This window comes from Lepeophtheirus salmonis, chromosome 1 (genome assembly GCF_016086655.4).
Source record: "Lepeophtheirus salmonis chromosome 1, UVic_Lsal_1.4, whole genome shotgun sequence".
Taxonomy (NCBI): domain Eukaryota; kingdom Metazoa; phylum Arthropoda; class Copepoda; order Siphonostomatoida; family Caligidae; genus Lepeophtheirus; species Lepeophtheirus salmonis.
This window is the reverse complement of record NC_052131.2, coordinates 37,930,242-37,955,745: the sequence shown is the minus strand read 5'-3', so window position 1 is coordinate 37,955,745 and position 25,504 is coordinate 37,930,242. Positions and strand designations below refer to the sequence as shown.

Sequence of the window (25,504 nt, the reverse complement as noted above, 5' to 3'; positions counted from 1 at the left end):
TACAAGCATCTCAAACAGATAGACAGTAAGTAAGGTACTCACCACCCTCATAAGAAGACAAAAAAGACGGTACAAAAAATAGAACCCCACAAATGAAGTCTTTGATTCAATTTTGGTTTTAGTTGCGTATACAATTGTGAAACCTCAAGAAGAAGTATTAGTTCGGTTGTATATTTAAAAAAAAATTATACATAGCTAAACAAATAGATAGAAGGCAGCCTACATTATCAGCAATACGATATGAACTAATCTAAAGTATTATTTTTTAAATAAATCCATTTAAAAACAAATTCAAATATTCATAGAAGAATCCCACAAAAAAAGGTAAGAAATGGTTTTTCATTATTAGATTAATATAAATCTGCTACAAATGACATTTATAGATTTTTTTGATCTCACATCATACATTGCATCATCTTTAAAGAACACGCCATCTTGAGGGGCTCAAAGTTGATACATTTACTATATAGAATAAACAAATTTATAATAAATCTTGGTTAAACTCCATAAAAGACAGAACACCTGAATTGAATATTACTTTATGCCAATGGTAAAGAGTGGTATTTGATATGTTATATCAACTGAAAATCCTATGTGTATATCTTTTAGTGGATGGATTATTGACAATAAAAGTAGGATAATCAGAGAATAATATCTTATTATTTCTATCGTAATAGTTAATTTTTATCCACAATAATCAAATAAGATTGTATAGCGATGTAGTAACATGTTTCAAATACAATTATACTAAGCAATAGGGCCTTAGATTTTTGATAGATAGTATGGTTTCAGTTCTTTTATTTAATGGTCCCATTTTATCATCTAATAGTTCACCTTTTTCATTCATATGAACAAATAAGAGGCTTTTATACATGTAAAACTTGACTGTTAGGACTCTGAAAATGGCCGTTATCAACAATTCTGACGTCAAATGAATATGTTCTATATAATCTACAAAGTTCTTTGATCTGTACATATTATACCCTACAAATAAGCAATTGTATACACCTCACGGTCGTCCTATTCTTATTACTGAAGGACATACATAAAAAATTCCGAATGGTTCTGAAGGAAGCAAACAACTCCACCCCTTTTATACCTATATTTTATATTTTTGGTCAAGCTAATGACCTTTTATAGCAAACCTATTCCTTCTTTCATGGAATTATATGTACTTTTGAGGCGTTGGTCGATTGGAAAGAGTTGAAATACTGTGTATGTGAATAGCAGATTGCGTTAGACGTTGGTTGATTTTTGAAGATAAATAAATGTAATTCGTAGACCATCAATTGCTGTATGACTTAAATGTCACAAAAACAGGTATTTTTTTTTTTTTTTTTTATAAAGAATCAACATGACGTTGTGCTTGTAACTTTTATCTGGTGATACATTTAAGAGCATGATTGATCAAGCTATTTGGGAATAGAATCTGTTTACCGTTTGAATGGGTTATTAATAGAGGTAGGGAAAAGTCCGAATACACTCTGAGGTCGTTACTCACAAGATCAAATAAAGTCCCTGAATATTTTCATGTAGTCTAATTGCAGTCCTTGAATATTCCAAGTGCGTACAAATCGTACTCTTATTTTGTGTGGACCTATAAAATATACTTTTAAGAGTACTTTATATTAAATGAAAAGTTGTAATGTTGGGGATGAATATATTCATAATATTTACAATTTTAGTGTATTCAAATATCTTTCAAGTTTGTTAAAAAATAGTAAAGAATCCATTAACGATTCGAGTCTTAAATTTAGAGTAATAACCAAATCTTTGATTTGGTTTGAGACCTAGTCGAGTTGCAAGTCTTTTCAAATATGAAATCCAGCCTAATTTTAGAAGCAAGTCTCTAGTTTAAGGCTCCATCTCTATTAAGAGTAGTGTTTTTACCGTTTAAATGAACTATTGCCCCGCAGATATGGGGCTAAATTACCTATATTTTGAATCCACGCGTGCCATTTGTCACTATTAAAAGAATCTTTATTAAATCGACTATGTTAGTATGTGGTTCAACAATATATGAAGATCCTTTTTTTTTGCAAATAAGGTTGAATGAATTATGTTCAAACGTCAAGATTATTCCATTAAGTAAGTGTTGTATATAATAAAAAAATAGAGTCTATAATCTTCAATAAGCATACAATCCCCTTTTATTGATTTTTATATCCTACCTATTATGATAAACATCTATAACCTTTACCTCGAACATATGAACTTGAATAAATGCAGTTGTATCCCAAAAATATTCTTTCAAACTCATAATTTTTTCATATATCATTTATCATCCACCTTTTTTTCACTCTTAATCCTTCAAAAAAAAAAAAAAAAAATTAGAAAAATAAACACCACCCATCGATGTGAACATTATATTTATAAAGCATAATTATATAGTCTCAAGGATCCATAATCATACTTTACATAACACCCATTGCCTCATTACGTAAAAAACAACGCGCCATATTTTTCAAACTACATACTAGTTAAAAAAGAAACGGAAAATATATTTACCACGTCCTTAGCTTTATTGTATCACGCAACTTTTCTTCCAAAAGGAAATATGGGGTAAAAAAGGACTCAAAATCATATGTCTATTAGCCCAATAAGTCAATTACACCAACTGCTATTCATCTCTTAAGTAACCCCAGACAATTATTGTCATATTCTTTACCCACAGATTAAAATGAATTACATATATGTATATATTTTATAATATTGAAACCCCACATAGTATTTTATTCGAAACTCGATGATAATATTGCCTAGTAATACTTTAATAAAAAAGAGTAGCTATACATTTGTATTCAAATTTATATGATAGCTAAAATGTCTTCATAGAAATAATAAGATATTATCTACAAGTGTCAACTTGTACAAGTTGCAATTTCTTAGTCTAAAAGTGGATTATTTAATTTCAACATTTATAGCAACTATATATTGATACGACAATTATGTTTTCATCTATTAAAATGAACTGGTTATTATTTAATTATAATTAATATGATTGCGGTCATTTAAGCTTGATAATGTGCCACAGAATACTATTATTTTAGTAATTTGTTGTAAAATAGCCCAAAATTACACACTTAATACTTAGAATATTCCATTAGTTCAAATTTCCTTCATTTCAAATTATTCATCTATTTTTGTATTGAAATTCGTATATATGGCTGTACACGGTAGAACTTGTACAAAATTGCGCCTGGTATACAACATATTTATTATATAGTACGAGAAATCAACAAAAATTCCTGTATTTCTGTCCTTTTGAAAACGAATGTTTTAAAAATATTTCTTTGTTTATTTATGAAAAATAATGAATTATGAAATCGATATGATATATCAAGTGAGACGAGGGAATCGATCGGTGACACCAAAATACATAGGGTATTTTTGTGTGAGCGAGATAATTCCGTGGTTATTGTTGGATCGGTCCTAGGACTGATTTCCTAATCAGTATTTTTTTTATTTATGAGTCCGATATTTTTTACCATTCTACAGTTCTAAGGATCCATACCTCGGCCCTTCAACCTTAAGGTCATAGCTATTTTTATCGCTATTCTTCAGTTATAAATAGGATTGAATAATATAATAAATGATATTATAACTAAAGGAGTCATTTAGCTAGAACGAATCATAATAAATTCTAGGCACACACCTACTACCGTGTTACAAATCGATACAATTAAAACATATTCTTTCTCACGCAACTTATTTACATACCATATATATTCCCAATTGCATTTTTGATTTGCATATTTATAGCTTATAGAAGAAGAAAAAAAAGGGCCCTGAACTGTTTATTGATATTGAACCATCAGAATTATTATTCTTACGAATGATCCCGCTATTAAGTAAAGGCATACGCGCTTTGCATACTCGTTCACCTTGAATAAGAATCAACGCTAAATATACTTACATATTTATTATGAATGTATATAAAATCATATTTTGCAAGTGAAAACTCATCACAACAGGTCTACTACATATATGTATACCCCTTAGTAGGTATATAAAGAGTTATTTAAGCGTGCAGGTCTTTCTATATATTCTTTAAGGTCAATTCATAAGTCCTTCAAATAATTTCTTTGCTACACATATTAAATATATTTTATCCGGGAATTTTTGTACTGATTATGTATAATTGTTATTATTATCTGCAAAATCATAGTGGCCAATTTTTGTAATTAGTGAGAGGTATTAACGAATATTTATTTTATTGTCAAAAAAAATGTCCTTGGTTGTCTTTCAAAGATGAAGAGAAGCAAAGAATATTCAATTTAATTCAATGATTTGACCCATATAATATTTAGTATAATTGTGTTTGTCCTTTTTTATATGGCCAGACCGTTGCAGTCTCTGAGAACTGGTCCAATGGGACCAGTCCTTATAAATTAAAACTGGTCCCATGGCAGGGGCGTCCGCAGGATTATATTTGGTAGAGGAGGGGGTCTTGTTGTTTGGTTTTTGGAATTCTTTTAAAATCTAAAAAATCCATAGCTATTCAAAAAAATATCATAAATTTATTTTATTGACTTTGTTTTTCTCAAAAATCCACAGCTGTTCACAAAAAAATAAATTTTTTAGATGAAATTTCACAACTTAATTTTTTTTTAAATAAACATGAAAAATTTCAAAATTCCTTAATTGGGGGGCAACAGCCCCTCCAGCTTACCACCTGCAGACACGTATGTATGGGTCTGTGGAAGCAGTCCTTAGGACTGTCAGTACTAGAACTAACTTAACCAAGAAAACATATAGTTGAGTGATATCATCAAACACCGAACTTTAGAAGTTTGTAGGACTAATATACTTGACTGAGCTGAAAAGGACTGCAGTCTTCATTCTTAAGTAAGGACGCCACAACACTAGTAGTTACTATTTTTGAGGTTCGTTTTGAAAATCCTTGACCGGACTGAGATCGTTAGTATCTTCAGTGGTAAAACTAATACAGTCCTATAAGAATTATGGTCTGAATCATTCTCAAAGGAAAAATCGGTCTGTATTGATCTTATTTAAAATTTGGTCTAGACCGATTCTATAGACGAATAGTTGATGACGTAAGTTGTCTTTCAAAATTGTGACTATTGGCTGAAGAACACGATATAAAGTTGAATGTCAAGCATAATTCCATAACAAAGTATGGATCTCTTGAGGACGCTCTCAACGCATAGAACTTTATAATGTACCATGGAATTCAAGACACATGGAATAATCTCGCATGAAACTTAGCTTATTTTCCTTTACATTCCCTTAAGAAGGAACAGACTAAAATATGACGTTGACTCATTGTTTGTAACCATTTAATATTCCCCTCATGTGGAAATTAAAAAGTATGCTTGATAATTCCAGGTCTTTCGAATTTGATGGAGGTTCATATATGTATACGTATAAACTTGACAATCAAAGGAACTAAACTAAAGGGAACAATTTTCGACCCCCCAACTCTGTCTATATTGTCCAAAACTAACATGATTACCCCCCTCCCCCTCTGATTGGACGTCTTTAATTTTTAGATCCCCCTGTATGTATTTCTACATAAATATTGAAGATCTCTGATCAGGGTGTCCTCAGTTTTTGCTTGGATTTGGATATGGAATTTTTTGAAAAAGTCAAAAATAAAATTTTTATTTCACTGTATGATTCGAATGATTTTTTTTTCCAAAATAAATCCTTATAAAATATTTTTTAAACACTCACTTCTCATAAACATTTTCTGCCGACCGAAAAAAAAATCTTATAATTAAACGAAAAAAATTATTCCTTTCTCAACAGTTGTTGACCTGTTTTCAATGTAATGGTCGCGTAAATATAACTCCCCCCCCGCTTAACTGAAGGTCATAAATGTATGCCCCCCAAGGAAGAAAATCGTTCCATCAATTACAAAATCCGTCTTAATGTACCAATTATTTTGCATCATTTGCAAATATCACGACGAATACAACTCCATTCATATTTAGCATGTACTTGTTATAAATTACAAATAAAGTTGTTGTTTTTTTGGGTGTTTTTTTTTCAAATAAAACTCCTTATGTTTGAGCAAAAGTGAGCGAGAAAGAAAGAAAGAGTATTATTCACTTCCGTGAATTCCCTTATAAAAATAACCTGTTTGAACTTATCAAAAAAACCTTGAAAAAGAGAGAAGAATTAATGCGTTGACACCGTGTCTACGTTAAAGTAGGTATAGAACCAACGTTTGTTTTTACTCACTGCAATCCTTTTATTACTCAGGGTCAGCGGAGCTGATCCTCATTGTTGCTCATATTAAAATGGATCTTCTTGACCTTTCCATTTTTGTTAGTAGGAGGGAAGGAATTAAGTCAATTATAAATAAAATCTAAACGTTTAATCAATTCAAAATATTTATTATTTCAATCTTATTTTTTCAGATGAGTCTAGTCAAAAATAAAATACTGCCAACCCTTATAGTGGTATTGGTATGTCTCTCCATATCTTCAGGTAAGGAAATTGAACTATTTTCCCATATATTTGGAGTGGTATAAAAAAGAACAATCACTAACAAGAAAAGGAGAAAATAAAGCTTAATGTTTGATAGACATATTTTGTTCCATTATATATAGTGATGTAAATCGTGTACAATTTTTAGCTAGGTCGTTTTTTTAATTAGTCATTTAAAGAGGGATTTTTTTTTTTCTTAGCTGATCTCATTATAATTTAATCCTGAGTAATTAACTTTCTTTTCTACTACATTCAATTATATTGAGAACCTGATTGAAAATTCGTGTATGCTAAAATTTTTCAAACTTAATTTTGGAAATTTTATTGAGAAAAGTTGTAAATTTTTGTTAAAAAATTTCATATATGATATATGACATATCTACAAGAATATAAGTACTGAATTAAAATTTTCAAGATCAAAATATTATTTTTATGTTTGGCTAACTAAGACATCTGACAATCCTTGTCACCTTTACATATTTCTTTCTCATTGAGTATTCATTTCTATAGTTTAGAAAGATTAATTCAATCCCGAGCCTATGATCTTTCGAATACAATATATAAATTGTGACACTAAACCTTTGCTTCTTTAAGTGTAATTTGCGGGACTGAATATTATGTTGATAGAAATTTACGATAGTCAATTATTTGTCAAATAATATAAATGTAATCCCAACTCAATTTTTGAAAAAAAAATCCCATTTGATCTTACTTTTATGATGACGAGCCACATTAAAAACATAGTAAAGTTGTTACAAATTTTAATAATAAAAAATTCTTTTGATTTTGAAAAAAAAAGAAAAAAAACACTTGAGTTTTTATTTTTTATTCTTGGATCTTAAAAGATTAAAAAGAGCCATAGTCCTTTTGAAAATTTTCACTTTTGAATAGCAGTTGTTTTAAAACCCTTCAACAAAAAATGTTAGCCAAACTCTAGAACATAAAGGGACACACAAATGTAAATGATTAACTCACTTTATCAAACGGCTCATATATTCACTTTGATTAATTCTTTTAGATGAAACTATGATAATTTTTTTACGTAATCAAACATGAAGAGTTATTCATTACCTTTGTAAAATATTTAAGAAGTTATTAATTACATATATCTACTTTGTTTGAAGGAACAAAGTTGGTCAAAAGACAAGTTGATAATCAAAAGAAAGTTGTCTGCTACTATGCAAACTGGGCTGTCTACAGACAAGGCCAGGCCAAATTCTCACCTCAAAACATTAATCCTTATTTGTGCACGCATTTGATCTACGCATTTGGAGGATTGAAAAAAGATGATACAATTGCTCCATTTGACAAATACCAGGATCTAGAAAAAAGTAAGATACTCTATAGGAGTATAACCATAAATTTGAGTATTTCACTTTTTCCTCAAACTAGGGGGATTATCACATTTTGCCTCCCTCAAAACATACAACAAGGAATTAAAAACCATGGTGGCCATTGGAGGATGGAATGAAGCATCCAAGAAATTTAGTCCCATGGTTGCTGATCCTGAGAGGCGATACACATTCATCAAGAGTGCTGTTCAGTTCTTGAGGCGATATAACTTTGATGGAATTGATTTGGATTGGGAGTATCCCACACAACGTGACGGAGGAAGGCCTCAAGATAAAGAAAATTATGCTAAATTGATCAAAGTAAGTAACTTGCTAATTAATAAAACAGGTTAGATATGTTCTGACCCGTTTAGGAAATGAGAGAAGCTTTTGAACGCGAAGCTGATCAAACTGGAAAGGATCGTCTCATCATATCTATGGCTGTTCCAGCTTCATTGGAAATTACTGCTGAAGGATATGACGTACGAGCATTGGATAAGGATTTGGATTTCTTTAATGTTTTAGCCTATGACTACCACTCCTCATTAGAGACAGCTGTGAATCATCATTCTCCTCTTTTCCGAATTAAAGAGATTTCGGAATTTGATTTCCGCACAGATTTAAATATCGAATCCACAATTAAGTATTATTTAGGACATGGTGCTTCACCAAATAAACTTGTTTTGGGTATTCCTACCTATGGTCGCTCTTACACACTTGTAAATCCTGATGCACATGAAATTGGAAGCCCAACTGATGGCCCAGGAGTAAAAGGAAATGGAACAAAAGAAGATGGATACCTTGCTTATTATGAAGTATGCATTCTTTTAGGGTTTTCTTTGGTACAACTCAAGCTAATTTGTATCATGATACTCAACAGATTTGTAAAGGTATCAAGGAGCAAAAATGGGATGTTGTAAGAGCAAATCCTGGACAAACTGGTCCCTATGCACATCACGATAATTTTTGGGTTGGATACGATGATATTGATATTGTACGTGAAAAGGCATACTACGTTGCTGAAGAAGGACTAGGAGGAATTATGTTCTGGACGATTGACAACGATGATTTCCGAGGAAATTGTCATAATGAACCTTATCCTCTCATTGAAGCTGCCAAAAGAGCTCTCTACTCTTCCACTACATCCGTGCAATCGTAAGTTTTAGATTAATAAGTTAGTTCCCTTATTAAAATTAATTTTCAGCTTTGATCTGAGTTATAAATACATACATAAATGAATGATTTGGTATTGACAATTTTGAATTTATTTTCAGTAAAACCTCAGTATCAATTTCAACTTCTCGACTCAGAAATCGTTTTAGTTATAGCAGTCAGCATTTATTGACTGATGATACGAATAGGTATTTCATAGATCATGCATGAGTTTCTTAGCATGTCTTGCATGACAAAAATGTGGTTTTTTTCGCTATTTAGATTTCATTTTCACATTTTGAGCCAGAAATGGGGGCCAAAATGTACAATTATGTATCAAAACATTATTTACTTCCTCCATTGTTTTGATGTATCTTTCCTTTTCCAGTATTTTTTTTTTTTTTTACGATAAAAAGATTAATTAGTTTTAGCATATCTATAGGATCAATGGATAAGGTGCCACCTATGCATGTTGCATATATTTTAATAGGAACCCTTTTTGTAATTTTATTTTACGAACCTTTTTCTTTTTCATGGAATCAAACAGAAGTCGGTCAGACAGACCAAGAAGCTTGAGCAACAACCGTGGAGTAACAACGCCATCCCCACCAACTACACCCAGCTCTGAACCAAGTTCGTACTATTTCTATTTCCATATGGAACTTTTTTTTCAAATATCTTTGATTAGGTTTCGTATGTACGGATGAAGGATTCTTTCCCCATACAAAGAGTTGCAAAAAATACTATTGGTGTTTGGAAGCAGCAGGTGTTGGCATGGTAGCCCATACATTTACATGTCCCCAAGGTCTTTTTTTCAACTCATTAACTGATGGATGTGACTTTAAACGTAATGTGGAATGTGGAGACAAAAGTACAAAGGAGGAAGTGAAGGTCGAAGACACAACCACAGAATCAAGCGTTGCGTCAAAGTCAAATGATAAGTCCGTTCAGGATATTTTGCAGGAAATTAAATCAGCAGGTTTGTTGGGAATAAATGATTAAATTTTATTGATTAATAATTTGTTGTGATGGTTACACAGGTGGTCTTGCAGCTTTTGAGGAACAATTACAGGAAGAAGAATTTGAAAAGAAGGAGTTGAAGCAGAGAACCAAGGATCGGAATGATGACATTTCAAGCAAAACAAGGAATCGTTTCACAAAGCTTTTAGAGAGGAAGAAGCCCAAAGAAAGGTTAGTGATCATTTTTTACATAGAATGAATTTCATATTGCATAGATTTGAAAATATGTATGTATTTACAATTTTCAACTTAAATCTTCTTTATAATTTAAGTGAGCCCACTTCATCTGAATCAAGTTATTCACAAGAGAAAAAAGAACCCAGTAGCTTCCTAACAAGACTATCCAATCGCCGTCGTAATAATGATCCACCTAGTAGCACTTCCTCACCCATCATCACTGAATCTCCCTCAACCACTCCTATCACATCTTCCCCTATCTCCAATCCTCCCGCACGATCCGGTTTCCTTCGAAACCGTAACCGTCCCACCTTTCTTCGAAACCAACCACCTCAACCGTAGGTTCTCATTTCTTATCCTCTTCACATTACTACGCAATAAACCCTAGACCCCTATAACGCCCAATAGATAAATGCTTGAAATAATATTCTCATTTTTTAAAAATAGAGTCACTCTCAATTTCCAGGACGTTGAAGATTTTTTTTTGAGGGCCTCACTTTTTGTGCTAATAATTTTGATAAAAAACCAAAAAATCATATAACATCTTTATATTTAGATTCGTAATTTTTCAAAAAACAAAACAAATAATAACGCGTGGTTTTAGCCCTTTTTTATAATGCAATAAGTTTTCAAGACTGCAAAGTCATGAAGAACAAATTATGATGATCCATAGATCTTATATTTGCAATTGCATTCATCCTTCTTTTATAACTGCTCAAATCGAAGATTAAAAAACTCAAACGTATCGGGAATGTATAATAGGAATACTGCACAGAGTTCAAAACTAATAACATACTACCCTGCTACAAACAATCATTATTTATATCATGTCCTTTTATCATAACCTCCTATAGTCACCTCTCACCTTCCGTGAATTATATTGTGTTTATTCTATTTTTTGGGCGTTTCTTCCAATACTGTATGTATACGTTTATATATTTAGTTCTTCTAAATGTCATAAGGAAGTATTTATTATAAAGAATCCACGTTGTTTTATCACATGAACCCATAATTTGATTCAAGCATACATATTTATGAAGTAGATCTCTTAGATGTATCTTATATCTAAAAATATGTCCACGTACGTAAACATCTAATTAAGGTAAAGCAGTTTCTATTCGAAAATATCACAGGTAATGATGGATTTTGGGGGCTTTAAAACACGGGTTGATCAATTAATTGATTAAAATTATTATCAATCTTATTTTACATACTCATGAAATTTTTTTCGTTTCTTATTCGTTCAAGAGAGGAGAATATTCCTGCAGAAGATAACGAAATTGTTCTTCCTGAGACTCCAAGGAACTCCTTGGTTCAAGACCCATTGAAAAATGTTCAAAGAACATCCTTTTTAAACCGTGGTACTCCTCCACAAAGTGAAAATATTTCTGGATTGTAATGAGACTTATTGATTTATTATTAAAAAAATTAGTAACGAGATATATTTTTTGTACAGGGGCAAGGCTGAGCCTGTCAAAATCTCTTCTGACAGCTTCAGACCCAAAACATTTGTTCGAAATGAGGAAGAAGAAGAAGAACTAGAAGTGATTAAAATTGACGACCAAACCCCTGATTTGATGTAAGTTTTGAATTTATTTTAATTCAATTTTTTATCAGGGATTTGATTTTATATTAATTTTTGCAGTACTGAAGGAACTCCTACTCTACTCCAACGCTCTCGTGATTCTGAGAGGTGAATAATTATTATCAATAGTATATTTATTTATATTTTCTCCTTGACATTGAAACTCTTACTGATTTTACATTTGATCACAAAGCAACCAAACAACAAAGACCTATTGGGAGTCAAACGATTCCTCATTGACACGTACACTTGACATTTAAGATATATGTAGAGACACGACCATATGAATTTCATTCATTTACACACTTTCATGTCGGAAAGCTTTTTCAACGGGAAACTTTCGATATGAAGTGAGTTTTGAAAAATATAACATGCTTGCATGCGAATCGTTGCTTGGTAATATTTTCTTGCAGAAAATTAGCGCGGCTAAAAGGTGAAGAATATTATCCAACCAACGAACTAAATTTTAATATAACCTACAGTACAATCATTAAATCACATATAAATCATTACATATGCTAGGAATTTTAAGTTCTCATCGGTACAAAATAGGGGCTTACCACCGCGATTGACAAAATCTTCTGCTACAGACTTTAGGTAAGACAATGATGCATTATCTCTTGTTCAAATTGTCATGATATGAATATATACATATGTGGCCCATCAACATAAAAACATATTATAATGATTTTTCTAAAAAATTGACTCTTGATTACATTTGTATTCTTTGACAAATTACCGCCAATTTATATTACTCAACTATTCTTATAAACCCATTGGAGGCGACAAAAATTATTATAGTAAACTAATGGAAAATTGATCACTTTCATTTCAAAAGCCATATTGGGGGCAATATAAGTCTCTTATATTAAATAAAGTTTTTAAACTATTGCAACAGCTCTTATGTATCTTAAGTTTCCCACCAATTTGAATAAAAATCTAATAATTGACCCGAATATGTCAATGAAATATTGGCTTGTATGTAAATATGAAGTAAATATACAATTGGGATTTTCTCTTGCTCTTAATTTTTGTTAAAATTGATTTTATATTGACGCACCACATATTGTTTCTCCACACAAGACTCGGTACTGCCTGCAATTTACCACTTATGAACAAACCATAGATACGTAAAATAACATGAAATTTTGACTCATCCCTGTTATTGATCATTCAAAAACAACGTCCCGTTTTTAAGTTATAGCTTTATTTTCAAAAATATTATACACTGAAGAGTACCTGATTTTATCATTTCAGCTAACAAATGGGCTAAAAGTCCCGGGGTTAACAAAAAAAAACAACACATTTAAAAAAAAAAATATATAATTTGTATTTGCTATATGGAGCGGAGTCCCCATTAGGCTTATTGGCCCATTGCTTAGCTTGAACGAACGGTATTCCGCCTCTCACCCTCCATCAAGAAGCAGTGTAAAATTTGTTTTGAAAATAACAAAGGTAGCGTCACAATTAGCACAGTAACTCACAAACTAAGGAACAAATTGTCATACAATTTTGACAGCTGTCCCTTGAAGGAGGGTACTAACACAAAATGATGTAAAAAATAACATCTATCGTTGAAGCCCAGTACTTTTCAGCCCAAGTGTTAGTTAAGTAAAAACTTTAAATATTTCACAGAAATACGTGATTATTTTGCCACTATTCTGTATTTAGGTAGAACTAACGTCTAAATTAGTCTTATTAAAATGATAAGAGATCACTATAGGTATCTACCAGTGACGTCATTCATGAAAAAGTGTTCTATGGGACGGCTTTTGTGTAAGATTCGTATGCGTCCTTAAAATTTAGGTTGTGACCGGACTGGCTGTCCGAATATTGGGACAGATACATCTCGATAATACACATATACACTGGCCGACAATAGTTTCAATTTTTATTTTGGAAAGTTAAATGACTTGGGTTAAAAATTATTTATAATTGTACAAAAAAAAGATTAGAGAACAGTCGGAGCAGTTTTGAAATATATTTAGATGTAGCTTAATGGGCTTAAAATTTTGAAAATATACATTTCAAAAGAAAACCCGTAGTATTTGTCTAATATATTCGTTGAGCTCATGACTTCTCTATTATTTCCTTAGCATATTACAACCCAAATATTTGACTGATAAATCATAACTCCCGCAACTACGTTTATTTAATATAAAATTCAGTGAAAAAAAGGTAAAACCATAGCCTGAGAGACCTTTTTATAGAAAGAGATCATTTGCGTTCAATTTGCTCAATAATTATTTTTACAACAAATCTTTAATTTGAAGTATCTGAACAAAAAAAATACCAAGTTTTTTTTTTCTTTAGATGTAACTTTTCAAAATCTTACAATTTTTGAGCCACTTCTTAATATTTTACCTGCTCAAACTTTTCTCTATTGATTTTTTTGTACAATTTAGAGTCATTTTGTTGCCTAAGTCATTTATTTTTCCAAAAAAAAACAAACAATTATTGTTATCCTAAATATATATAAATACAGGGCCAGTTTTAGAGGGCATGGGACATATATCCTGTTCATGCATGGGTCCTGTACTGGATACAATTTTACTAAAGTTGAAATATACTCATATTTAATGAATATATTTAAATATGGTCATTTTAAATAAAAAGTCATTTGAATAAAGGAAGAGGCCTACATATTTATGTTTGTCCCAGTCCCAGCTCACACTAAAACCGGCTCTCTATAGATATAAACAAGACTACATATTCTTATTGCGGTTAAATGAAATTCCCTTCTTGTAGTCGTAATTTGGCTTATGTAACAATCGATCGATCCAGAGGAACCCCCAAACTATCCGATGATACTGAACCCGTCATTCCATCTCAAGGCAGAGAATCCGCAGCACCGTCAACAACGTTAGTGGAAGAAGAAGCCCCAAGAGACCGAGAAAATACGGTCCGTGACTTAGAGTAAGTTATTGAGGTGGAACGTGGCTTATATGTTATATGTGGCACACTAAGTACGTAGGTAATATTTCTATATGGAAAGGCATTTTAAGGCCATGATGAGAAAAAATAATCTCAGTTTGATGGAATTGACGAATCATTTCGCTTATAAATAATAATTTGGTTTACTTTATTTCTCTTTCTGTCTACCCTATTAAGTATTATAGAGCTAATACACTACCATAACAATTTTTCATTTTATGTATTATGTAAATATAATTAACACCCTTGTACTAAAAAAAATATTGACACACAACCTCACCCTTTCTCTATTTGTTTCCAATCAGTTTCTTTTTACCTTCCACTATTTTATCCAGTTAAATAAATCTATTTTCTCTATGGATATCTTTAGATAGGGATGTATAAAATATGACCTACCAGTATGTATGTACAATTAGAAGGAATCGATAAGAGTCATTAAAAGAAGGAAATAAAACAAATCTAACTCCGTATCTATTAACGGCATGGACAAGAATTACTACTATTTAGCTCTGATTCCAATTAGGACGTACACATATAATCCTTCAACAAATCATCAGGGTTTCTCTGATAAGCAATCACACTTTAAATATAATCTCTTCAAGAATGAAAGAATAATGACAACTGCTTTAGAAAAAAACACCATTATCTGACACGTATCATGGTTAATATTTAATGCAACTATATCTTCAGAGTTGTAGAAAATTTGATCAAAAACGACTGCAATTCTTTTGAATTTGCAATCAGAAGAGTGTTTCTTTATTTTACAAAGATATTATCATTATTATTTAATTTTTGAAGAGCAACCGTATATATAAAGTAGTGATGCAACTTTTAATTGGAATCTGAGAATCCGTTATTTAATCTGGAATTGGAATCGGGATAAGCATTGGAAAAATAATTTAATTTACAATTCATATTTATTATTATTTATTACTGGTATTTAACTATTAATTACTTTTCCAAGTTCTTATGTCTTGCTAGATAAAGAGTAGACTTTATGTTTATTTATTTCCTCTCACAGCTGCACGTCCATAGTTAATCTAATAAGCTGATTCTTCAAATTGTAAGGGTAACCATGTAGTTTTTTGAATTATTTTTGTAAGGCCGGTCATATTTTCTACAATTCTAGATATCTAATTTCTTAAAACAACTTTTTTTTTCAATACATATTATACATTCTATTTAATTCCCTTGATTCACCGTCTGTCTCTTTTTCAGATATGTGACAATTCAAAGAGGAGTTCCTTCAAGGAAAAAATTACAATCACAGGTGGGTTTCGGTATTAGTAATGAAATTTCAAATCGAGGAACTAAACATCCTCGTGGTAGACGCTCAGTTAGCTCTGCCTCTGAAACGGTATCTTTAGTCTTCCCATCCTCTCCATTTATTGATTTAATTCCGCCTTCATCAAATAATGATAATGTTAAATATGTGTATCCTAATTATATTAGAACAAATCGACAGGTCACTTCCTCTTCTAATTCTACTTCCCCTGCTGTTGACCCTGCTGCCATTGACAGTCACAGCAAAGATGCTGCTGATGATGAAACTAAAAAGAACAATAATAAAAATCAAGATGATGGTCCTTCAACAACCACACTTCTGCCAACGACCACTTTTACGTCGGAAGTGACGTCGACAGCAACAGCGACAACCACAACTCTTGATTCTATTAAAACCACAATTTTCCCTTCAAACATATTTGATGAAGAAAATATTTTGAACATCACTGTTTTTAAAACTATTTCTGAAACACTGCGGTTACCAAATGTCTCTTTATTTAGACCTAAGTCCTTAACGGAAAACTCTATCCAGGTTCATTCTGCTAAACTTTCATCCAGCAAATATTTAAAAGATCATAAAACGATGGGGGGAACAACGGAGACGGTTGATGATCTATTATTTTCTACAACAGCCTTCAGTCCATCAACCACAATTGAGCTAACTACAACGAAGACGCCACATCCAAGCACCACCATATCAACGACAACATCCATTAATAAAATACAAGCATTGATCTATCAACGGAAGAATTCCGGGAAAAATAGCTTCTTTCTTAATAAGAGTCGTAAGGAGTTTGAGTCTGCCAATGAAATCAGTGACTCAAAATCCAGCTCGTCTGCCTCTTCCTCTCCTTTGCCCTCAAACTCCATCAAAATTCCATCTTTTAAAAGACCTAACCTTAGAGCTAAATTCCCAAGAAAGCCCTTTGGCAAGAAAGACCTAACACCTTCCACAACGCAACAAAGCTCTTCCCTTATCCCTGACACTAACACCTTTAAACCTCCTTCCACCACCACAACAGAGCGTAATGGCTTTGTCAAGCCAAGTCGGCCAACAAATCGCTTATTCAATAAATTTATTTCTCGTGGTACCATTGGTAAACTCTCCAAGGAAGACAAAACTAGTAGCACGAGTATTAGTGACAATATCACAACAACTACTTCTAAAACCTTAGTCAGTGCTCCTGTCACAAGATCAACCTTAAGATCATTCATTCCTACAAGATCTTTCTCACGTAGACCTTCAAGTGCATTTAAACCCATTGATTTATCTGCTGCACCTAGCAAAAAGAGCATTTCTCAGGATAGATCCTCATCATTCAGAAGAAGTAACCTCTTTACTGAGACCACAACGGATCCTACAACAATAACAACATATCTCCCAGTTATTGTAGAAACCACAGAGAAATTGACCGTCGGAAAGATTTTGGCAAATCTACATGGCGACTCGACAGAGAATCCAGAAAGCTCATCACTTCGGCCCAAGAGTTTCAAGCCAAAATTTCAAAGAAATAAACTCAGAGAAAAGTTACAACATCAACTTCAAGAGCAACAGGAGAGCATTAACCTTAGCACTGAAGAGCCTGAGACCACCACTAATACTCCTCAATCATCCCTATCTGCTGTTAAAATCAAGAGCAAAATAACTCCAAGACGTATTCTATCAAGACCTGGTTCCAAGCCTTCTAAGCCTCCAAGGGATTTTACTACGCAGAAGCCCAATCCCTCAACTCCATCTCGCTTTCAACCTACGCCCAGGAGAAATTTGAGGAATCGATTTTCACCCACCATAACAGGATTTTCTCGTAATAATGAGAGGAAAAATCTATTTTCCTCTCAGTTGCCTCGCTTTCTCTCAACTACAACTGAATCAACATTCATTGTAACTGAACCTGCTGTCAGAGTCATTTCGAATGGTGACATTGCACAAAAGTTGGGATTAATCCCAACACCCATTCCACTGAGTGTTGGTGGTAGAGATGATGACAGTACTAACATTATTGACTCAACACAAATAAATCCTCTGAATAAAAAAGACATCCTCGTCGGACTTTTTAATTCCCAATCCTCGACTAAGTCACCATCGTTTGCTCCAACTGAGAGGAATACGGTTAAAAATCTACTGGAATCCGCAATTGTGTCTTCCTCCATTCCAAAACAAAAAGTTGAATCTTCCACTGAAAGATATGTTCCTTTTTTCCCCAATGCTCTACCTCTTAGAGAACCTATCTCTGACGAAGATGATATTTCTAATGCTAAAGAAGAGGATTTAGCTAACAACTTTGTTAAGCCCATTTCACGCTCAAGCACATCTTTTGCTTCACGAAGACAAAATAAACGAGGACGCAAAATAAAGAGACGAAGAAACCCTTCAGCTTCTTCCAGTAGTATCACAACTGAGGCACCTCAACTATTTCTTGGAGGTCCAACAGTTAGTCCTAGTAGAAACGTGCCCAAAAGACAATTTGGTCGAAGACCTAATTTTTCTAGGCAAAAAAATATAAGAAACCGCTTAACATCTGAAAGAGAAACGACGACCTTTGCCCCTGAGTCATCTGAGTCAGTAGTAGAACAAGGAGAAGAACCTAACAATCAAGTTTCTCTCAATGAAGTAGAGCCTCAATTCAGAAGACGACGACCTGACTTTCAGAGAAGACGTAATAATATAGGTAAGTTATCAATCAAAAATATCACTGACACTGGTCGTGACTCCGACTTTGACCTGGACAACAACAATCTCATCAATAAAACAACAACAACAGATACTACGCTGTCGATAATTAACAAAAATGAAGAAGCTTTTACAACAAAAGGAATAGTCACTACAGTCATATTGCTGAAGAATGACTCAAATCTTAACTTCCAAACTACAGTATCTAACACCATTGTCAATGTTACTACTCCTATTCAAGCTACGACAAGTACTTTGAGAAGTAGAACAACATCAACAATTAAAGCCTCATCTCCCTCAACTACTTTGAGTGGTGTCAAAAAGGCTAAATCGAAAGAAAGAAACAATATTTTTAATCGCAGAAGAAAACCTTCCAAATTTGCAGGTTTTCGACAGGATTCTAATAAGGATAATGTTGAACTCTCCGTATTAGGAGAGACCACCATAACCACTTCATTTCCTAATATAATAGAAACAAATACTCCCCCTCTCTGATATAGAAACCCTTGCAACAACCAATATATTTGATGAAAATGTTAACTTTCCTCGCATCGAGAAGCGCAGTACCACCATATCTAATCCTGTAAATGAAATAGACTCTACCACAGAGAGTTTCACCCTCTCATCTGTTAGTGAACACAGTTTCACAACAGATGGTGATGTTTTTCAAGCATCCTCTAGAACCACTGCTCAACCCACGTCCTCCACCACTTTGCCAACAAAAAAATCCCTTTTGTTTTCAAGGAATAGGTCCACTTTTTTTAAATCTCGATTTAGCCCCCCCAAATCCAAACGGAAGCCATTTAATAAGTTGGGTGACATTGATGGAAAATCATCCTTAACTACCGAAGTTGTTACCTTGGGTCCAAGCTCAACATCTTCAATACCCACTAATACAAAACGTCAGAGAGGCATTCCAAGGCCCTCAATTGTCACAACGCCTGCGACTCCGCGCCGTAGTATATTTAATAGTGCTTTTAAACGTCCAAAGCTACCTTTTTTCCAAAATAGGAAAAATAGTCCTACAAATACCAAAGACATAGTTGAATTCCAAAGTTTAAATACTTTAGTAACAGAAGCAGCAGTCAGTACCACGGTGAGGACGACGGCGTCTTCTTCTTCCAGTACAGAAAACATAGAGTCTTCAAGCCGTTCTACGAGTCCTAATCCCAACACCTCAACCTCTGCGCCATCTACCTCACCAATAATTCAAAACGCAATTAAAACATCCTCTTCCGTGAGGGAGTCTGAACGACACTCTAAAAGTAGATTTCCTTTTAAATTCAGTCCACGAAATGAAAAGAGTCCAATCAAAACTTCTGTTTCAAGATTACCTCAAAATGTTGAAGAAGTGCATTCCTCTTCATTCTCTGAATTGGATAATTCCATAAACACAGATATCAAAGTAACAAAAAAAGAATCAGAAACTGAGGTTAGAACCCCTTCTTTCACTAATTTTTTTTTAAATTCTTAACTTTTTTAAACCATTACTTTTCTTTAAAAAAAAAGATTAAATAAAAAATTTCCTTAAACAATCAAATATACAACAATTGGATAGAGAATCACAGATATGATCCATATGCATATTTTTTACTTCCATTCAAGAAAAAAACAACCAAAAAGCTGTTACTTGTGATTTTTTCATCCACATTAAACCAACTTAAAAGCTTTCTAAATACATAAATAAATTCGCTTTAAAAAAAAAATATATCTAAATATACCATTTTCCTTAAATAGTTGATTAGCATATAAATATAATCTAAACAATAAACAATTTTGCAAAAATCCCCAATGCACCCAAGTGTCCATAAAAAAACCCTGAAGAATGAAGAATGGGAAGAGCACCAGGGACGTTCACTTTTGAAGACAACAGCATCCAACAAAGAACAATACTTTCACAAATTACAAAAAGTTATAACCATTTATTGGACTCACATGGAAAATTGGACATACTTTATGTGTAGATCCTTAAGGAGCTGCCTTTACTGCTAACTTCTTCCACCTTTCTCTGTCACTCTCATTTTTACTTTACTTATATACTTTGGATTTCATAACCCGTCCTTTGGCATAGTTTTTATTCTTATCCTAGTAATGTTTGAATTAATATCATAAGGGATCCTTGAACGGGGTTGAGCTGTGGTTATTGGTTGCAAATAATTCTTTAGTAATTTCATACATACATAAATATAAATTTAATTAATTAATTATATGAGTTCTACTAACTTCATGCTTTGGTCCAACATTAATAGTTATGTTTATTATTAGGGATGAATCGGTCCTAGGACTAAATTCCCTTTTAGTCTGTATTTCTTGATGCTGTCCAATTTTCAGTGGGGTAAAAGACTAAATCCATACTTTACAGTAGTAGTTCTATTGTTTGTTGATCTTAGGACCGATCCAACTTAATTGTTAATATGTCATGTTTTATATTTTCTGGGCAAGAACAATTAACTTCTTCTTCTTCTTATTTTTTTTTTTTTTTTTTCATTTAAGAAAATAATAAGTTAGTATTGGAGTTAAACTAATGAAAGCACCAAAACTCTATTTCAGGTGATAGATCGCAAGCCCCTAGACGACGAAGAGTCAGTCGAAGACGCCGGGTCCTTGCAAGGGAGACTACTACAACGTCTTCAACAACGTAAAATCAAAACACAAAAAAATAGAAATACACTTTTTAAAACCTCACGCCGCCCAAGTTTTATTCGTCCACGCAAGCCAGTAACAACCGAGTCATCAGTCCTTACTCCAACCATAATAAATACTCCAGAAGAAGAAGAAATAATTATTAATGATGAACATGTTCTTATCACTACCAACACAGTAGCAACGACTGAAATAGTCACAACTCAATCTGCGTCTACATCCCGTCCTCACCAGAAATTGAGACCCATAAATTTATCATCTCCTTCTTCAGTAAATGAAGTGGATCCATTACAAAATGAGTTTGAAACATCCTCCACAAAATCTTTTTTCAATCCCACATCTCCTTCACGGAATCGATTCCGACCTCAAGTGAATCAGTCCCCTGCTCCTAACACATCTCCCTCTCCTATAAGGAATCGATTTCAGCCTCAAGATGTATCATCACCACCTTCACCTATACGGAATAGATTCCGCACTAGAAATCAGTCTCCTCTATCCAGACCTTTATCATCACGGAGAAGATTACAACCCAAAGGTCAATTCCCAGCTCCTGACTCCTCAAATCCTTCCTCAACACAAAATTTAGTAATAAATGAGGATCAACCTACCTCCTCTAGGCTTTCCACTCCTTTCCAAAATCGAATTCAATTACAGAATCAGTCCCCTGCTCATAAACCTTCAACTCATATTCCCTCTAGGGTTCAATTACAGGATCAGCCTCCGAAACATAGATCCGAAACAACTTTTGCTTTTGAGAACCGTATAAAATTACAGGAACAATCTCTTGATTCAAACGACTCGCCCTCTCCTAAAGATAATAAACCTCTAATTCGAGGTCAATTCCCTGCTCTGAGACCCTCGACTCCTTCTCCGTTCCAAAATCGCTTCCAAATCGAAGACCAATCACCTGAACCTACCCCAACACCCTCTCTAGAAGAGATTAAATCTCTAAATCCAGATCAATCACCTATTCCTACACCATCCACTCCCACTCCTTTACAAAATAATTTCCTACCCCAAGATCAATCACCTGCTCCTAGACTCTCAACTCCTTCTCCTCTACAGAATAACTTCCAACCTCGAGATCCTTCCTTTTTTCCAAGACCATCCTTTCCGCCACAAGATCCATCCCTTGATGTACCTGAAACTTCTCCCTCTCCTTTTAAGATTATAATCCAACCGGAAGATCAATCTCCTAATAATCCCAATATTTCTCTATCAAGAAGTAGACTCCAACTTCAACTACAGTCTCCCGATGCACCTGAAACTTCTCCATCAAGGGGTAAATTCCAACCTCATGAGCAATTCTTTGATACATCTGAACCTTCCCCATCTCCTTTAAATAATAGATTTCGACAAGTTGAGCAATCTTCTGATAGACCTGCAAATACACAATATCCTACAAGGAGTAGATTCCAACCTCAAGGGCAATCCCCTGATACACCTGAAACTTCCCGATATCCTTCAAGGAGTCGATTCCAACCTCAAGAGCAATCCCTTGAAACACCTCCAACTTCCCCATCTCCTTTAAAGAGTCGATTCCAACCTCTAGAGCAATCCTCTGATACACCTGAAACCTCCTCTTCCGGAAGTTTATTTCAAGAGCAATCGACTGATTTGCCTACAACTTCCACATCTACAGTAAGGAATGTATTCCAGCCGCAAGAGCAATCCTCCGATGAACCTGAAACTCCATCTTTAAGGAGTAGGTTAAAACCTCAAGAACAATCCATTGATACATCTTCAACGCCCCCCTCTCCCTCAAACAATAGATTCCAATCTCATGAGCAATCGTCTGATACACCTAAAACCTCTCCTTCCGGAAATGGACTCCCGTCTCAAGAGCAACCCCAGGACTCTCCTAAAACCTCCTTCTCAAGAAATAGATTCCAATCACGAAATCGATCTCCTGATTCATCTCTTTCAAGAAACAGATTCCAATCACGAAATCGATCCCCTAAGGTACCTGAAATATCTCAAGAGGCAAGAACCAACATATTCCAGCAGCAACCCCGAAGACTTGACGTTTTCCGAAACCGATTTCAGGTATCTCCTTCTTCACCCAGACCTATAGTTTCCAAGTCCAAAGAGGAGGAGTTATTTTCTGATGTGCAACAACAACAGAACACACTTCCTATCTCGGACGATAAGGAGTCCAGCCAATCCAATAGTGATTTTCCAAGAGACAGTATCACAACAGCCTCAACTACCACAGACCCACCTGCTCGCTCAACCCTTCAATTTACAAGAACAACCCCTTCTGCAACTACTTCAAAGCCAAGATCCATTGTCACCTCTCCCGCTCGAAGATTTCCACCTTCATCCACACCTACTCGAAATGCTGCTTCTCGATCTCGCAGCAAATCGATAAATCGATCAAGAACCCGGTCCCGTCCTACTACTACCACCACAACTCCAGCACCTGAATATGACTATTATTATGATGAGGAGTATCCTGGAGAGAAGAATGGAATTGGGAAGTTAAAATCGGTTGATCCCATTTATGACTATGACCTGACACCATTAACAGAAAAAGTGAGTAGCGTAGCACTGAATAACTAATATTAATTTCTATATTTTCTTTTATTTTCCATCTTAGGTGGCAATTACATCCGAAGGAGTTGTCTGCTACGACGTGGGTGTGTTCCCTCATCCAGGCTCTTGTAAAAAGTTTATCACATGCTCCCGTAGAACATCCGTTGGACGCATTGTCGGATGGGAATACGAATGTCCCATTTATTTAGCCTTTGATTCCATTGGGGGGCGTTGCAATTGGGCTTCTGAAGTTGACTGTAGTTGAATCCAATTTAAATCAAAGAAACAACATACATAGTTAATGCAATGGCATTTCGATAATAGACATTTTTTGTGCCATATTTGTGTGGTTCATGCATAGATTATTATTATTACGTTCAATACTTTTCATTTTTGAAAAAGAAGATAAAAAATTAATTAAAAAAAAAAACTTTTTGGATTCGTATTTTGTGGTATGAATGGTTCATCTCATAAACACTTATGTTGCTTAATATTATTATAACTGTTTTACATTCTTCAATTACCCACATTCCCCAATAAACTCATGTTTGTCATCATTACCCCCAAAACCCTCCACCCATTCTCTGACCCCTACTTCGAGGAAAAAGAAGTCGACAATGATCTACAAACTCTACTGTTTCTATTTTAATATACATACGTACATATTATTTTTGATAATATATTCTTATTGATATAATCTGTAATTTTTAGTGTTTTATATATATATACATATATTATGTCCAAGATTTATATTTTTGAAAGTTTCTATCTAGAATTTTTGTGTCTCTCTTTTTTATAGACGCCATTTTATAATAATATTTGATTTTCTTGTAACGCATTGACATAAAATAAAAAAAAATATTGATAAATTATTTAATTCAAATGGCTATATCTCCGATTCACAGATGTGATCGTTAATGGATTGATTTTTAGGGGAGCAAAAGGCAAAGTAGAACTTTTGACATTTCCCTAGTGTCCATATTGTTGTGTGCGGATTTTTTTTAGTATGATTCAATAGTTTTAATTGATCTCTTTGCTCCTTACTCCACCAAAAATCAACCTAAAGACTCAACTATAAACGATTGGGACAATTGGGGAGGTTCCATAAGGCTATGGGCAGTTATACTTTGCATTTTGGTCCACCAAATATCGACCTTATATTTATCTGCAGGGGTGGGATTTCTGTAGAGAAAAATATAAATTTATAAATTATTAAAGAAAAAACAACCGCACGCGTGTGCTCTTGTTTTTAAATAGACCATTTTTATCTCTGAAAGAAAAATTACCACATATGTGTGGTGTATTTAAAAAAAAGTATAGTAATATCCAAAGATGTGCACAAAATTGAAACTATCTTTGACTTCATCCAGACTCTCAGGAAATGCATTATGACAAACTTTTGGTTTTATTGAATAGCTAGTGTTGGTCCTTATTTAAGACTCAAGACTTCAGTGCCGTCCAGTTAAGTCCAATATGTCAGTTGCAATTAATATAAAGTTATTGACGTCAATCAAATTTATTTTTTGATCAGTTCTAGTAGCGACTGTACCAAAGACCGGTCCCAAGGACTGTCGTACCAATCCTAAGACTGGCCTGGACCGAATAAATAAGTCAGGATACAAACTTAGTGGCAGTGGTACTAGGTAGTGATGGGACAATTAATTGGAATTGGAGAATCAGGTGTTTTTTTAATGTTAAATTTGAAATTCCGATACT

The 25,504-nt window shown here is 33.7% G+C and overlaps 1 protein-coding gene across 16 annotated transcripts; it reads left to right on the top strand.

Moving 5' to 3' along the window:
- On the top strand, positions 1–24,660 carry Cht6 (Chitinase 6). 16 transcript variants are annotated; one of them, XM_071892134.1, is made up of 19 exons: positions 183–322; positions 6,386–6,456; positions 7,581–7,787; positions 7,849–8,108; positions 8,162–8,602; positions 8,668–8,942; positions 9,062–9,148; positions 9,487–9,572; positions 9,628–9,918; positions 9,980–10,130; positions 10,232–10,474; positions 11,385–11,531; positions 11,593–11,715; positions 11,782–11,829; positions 12,244–12,318; positions 14,470–14,637; positions 15,874–15,925; positions 21,161–23,788; positions 23,853–24,660. In XM_071892134.1, exons 2-19 carry the CDS (start codon positions 6,387–6,389, stop codon positions 24,051–24,053), a joined length of 5,553 nt encoding a protein of 1,850 aa, XP_071748235.1. In that variant the 5' UTR covers positions 183–322; position 6,386; the 3' UTR covers positions 24,054–24,660. The 16 variants fall into 16 exon arrangements, with proteins under 16 accessions (XP_071748239.1, XP_071748243.1, XP_071748254.1 ...); XM_071892166.1 differs by lacking the exon at positions 23,853–24,660 and adding an exon at positions 16,121–18,608 and having other exon boundaries at positions 21,161–21,389; XM_071892142.1 differs by lacking the exon at positions 9,062–9,148 and having other exon boundaries at positions 25–324; positions 6,387–6,456.
- The last annotated feature ends 844 nt before the right edge of the window (positions 24,661–25,504 follow it).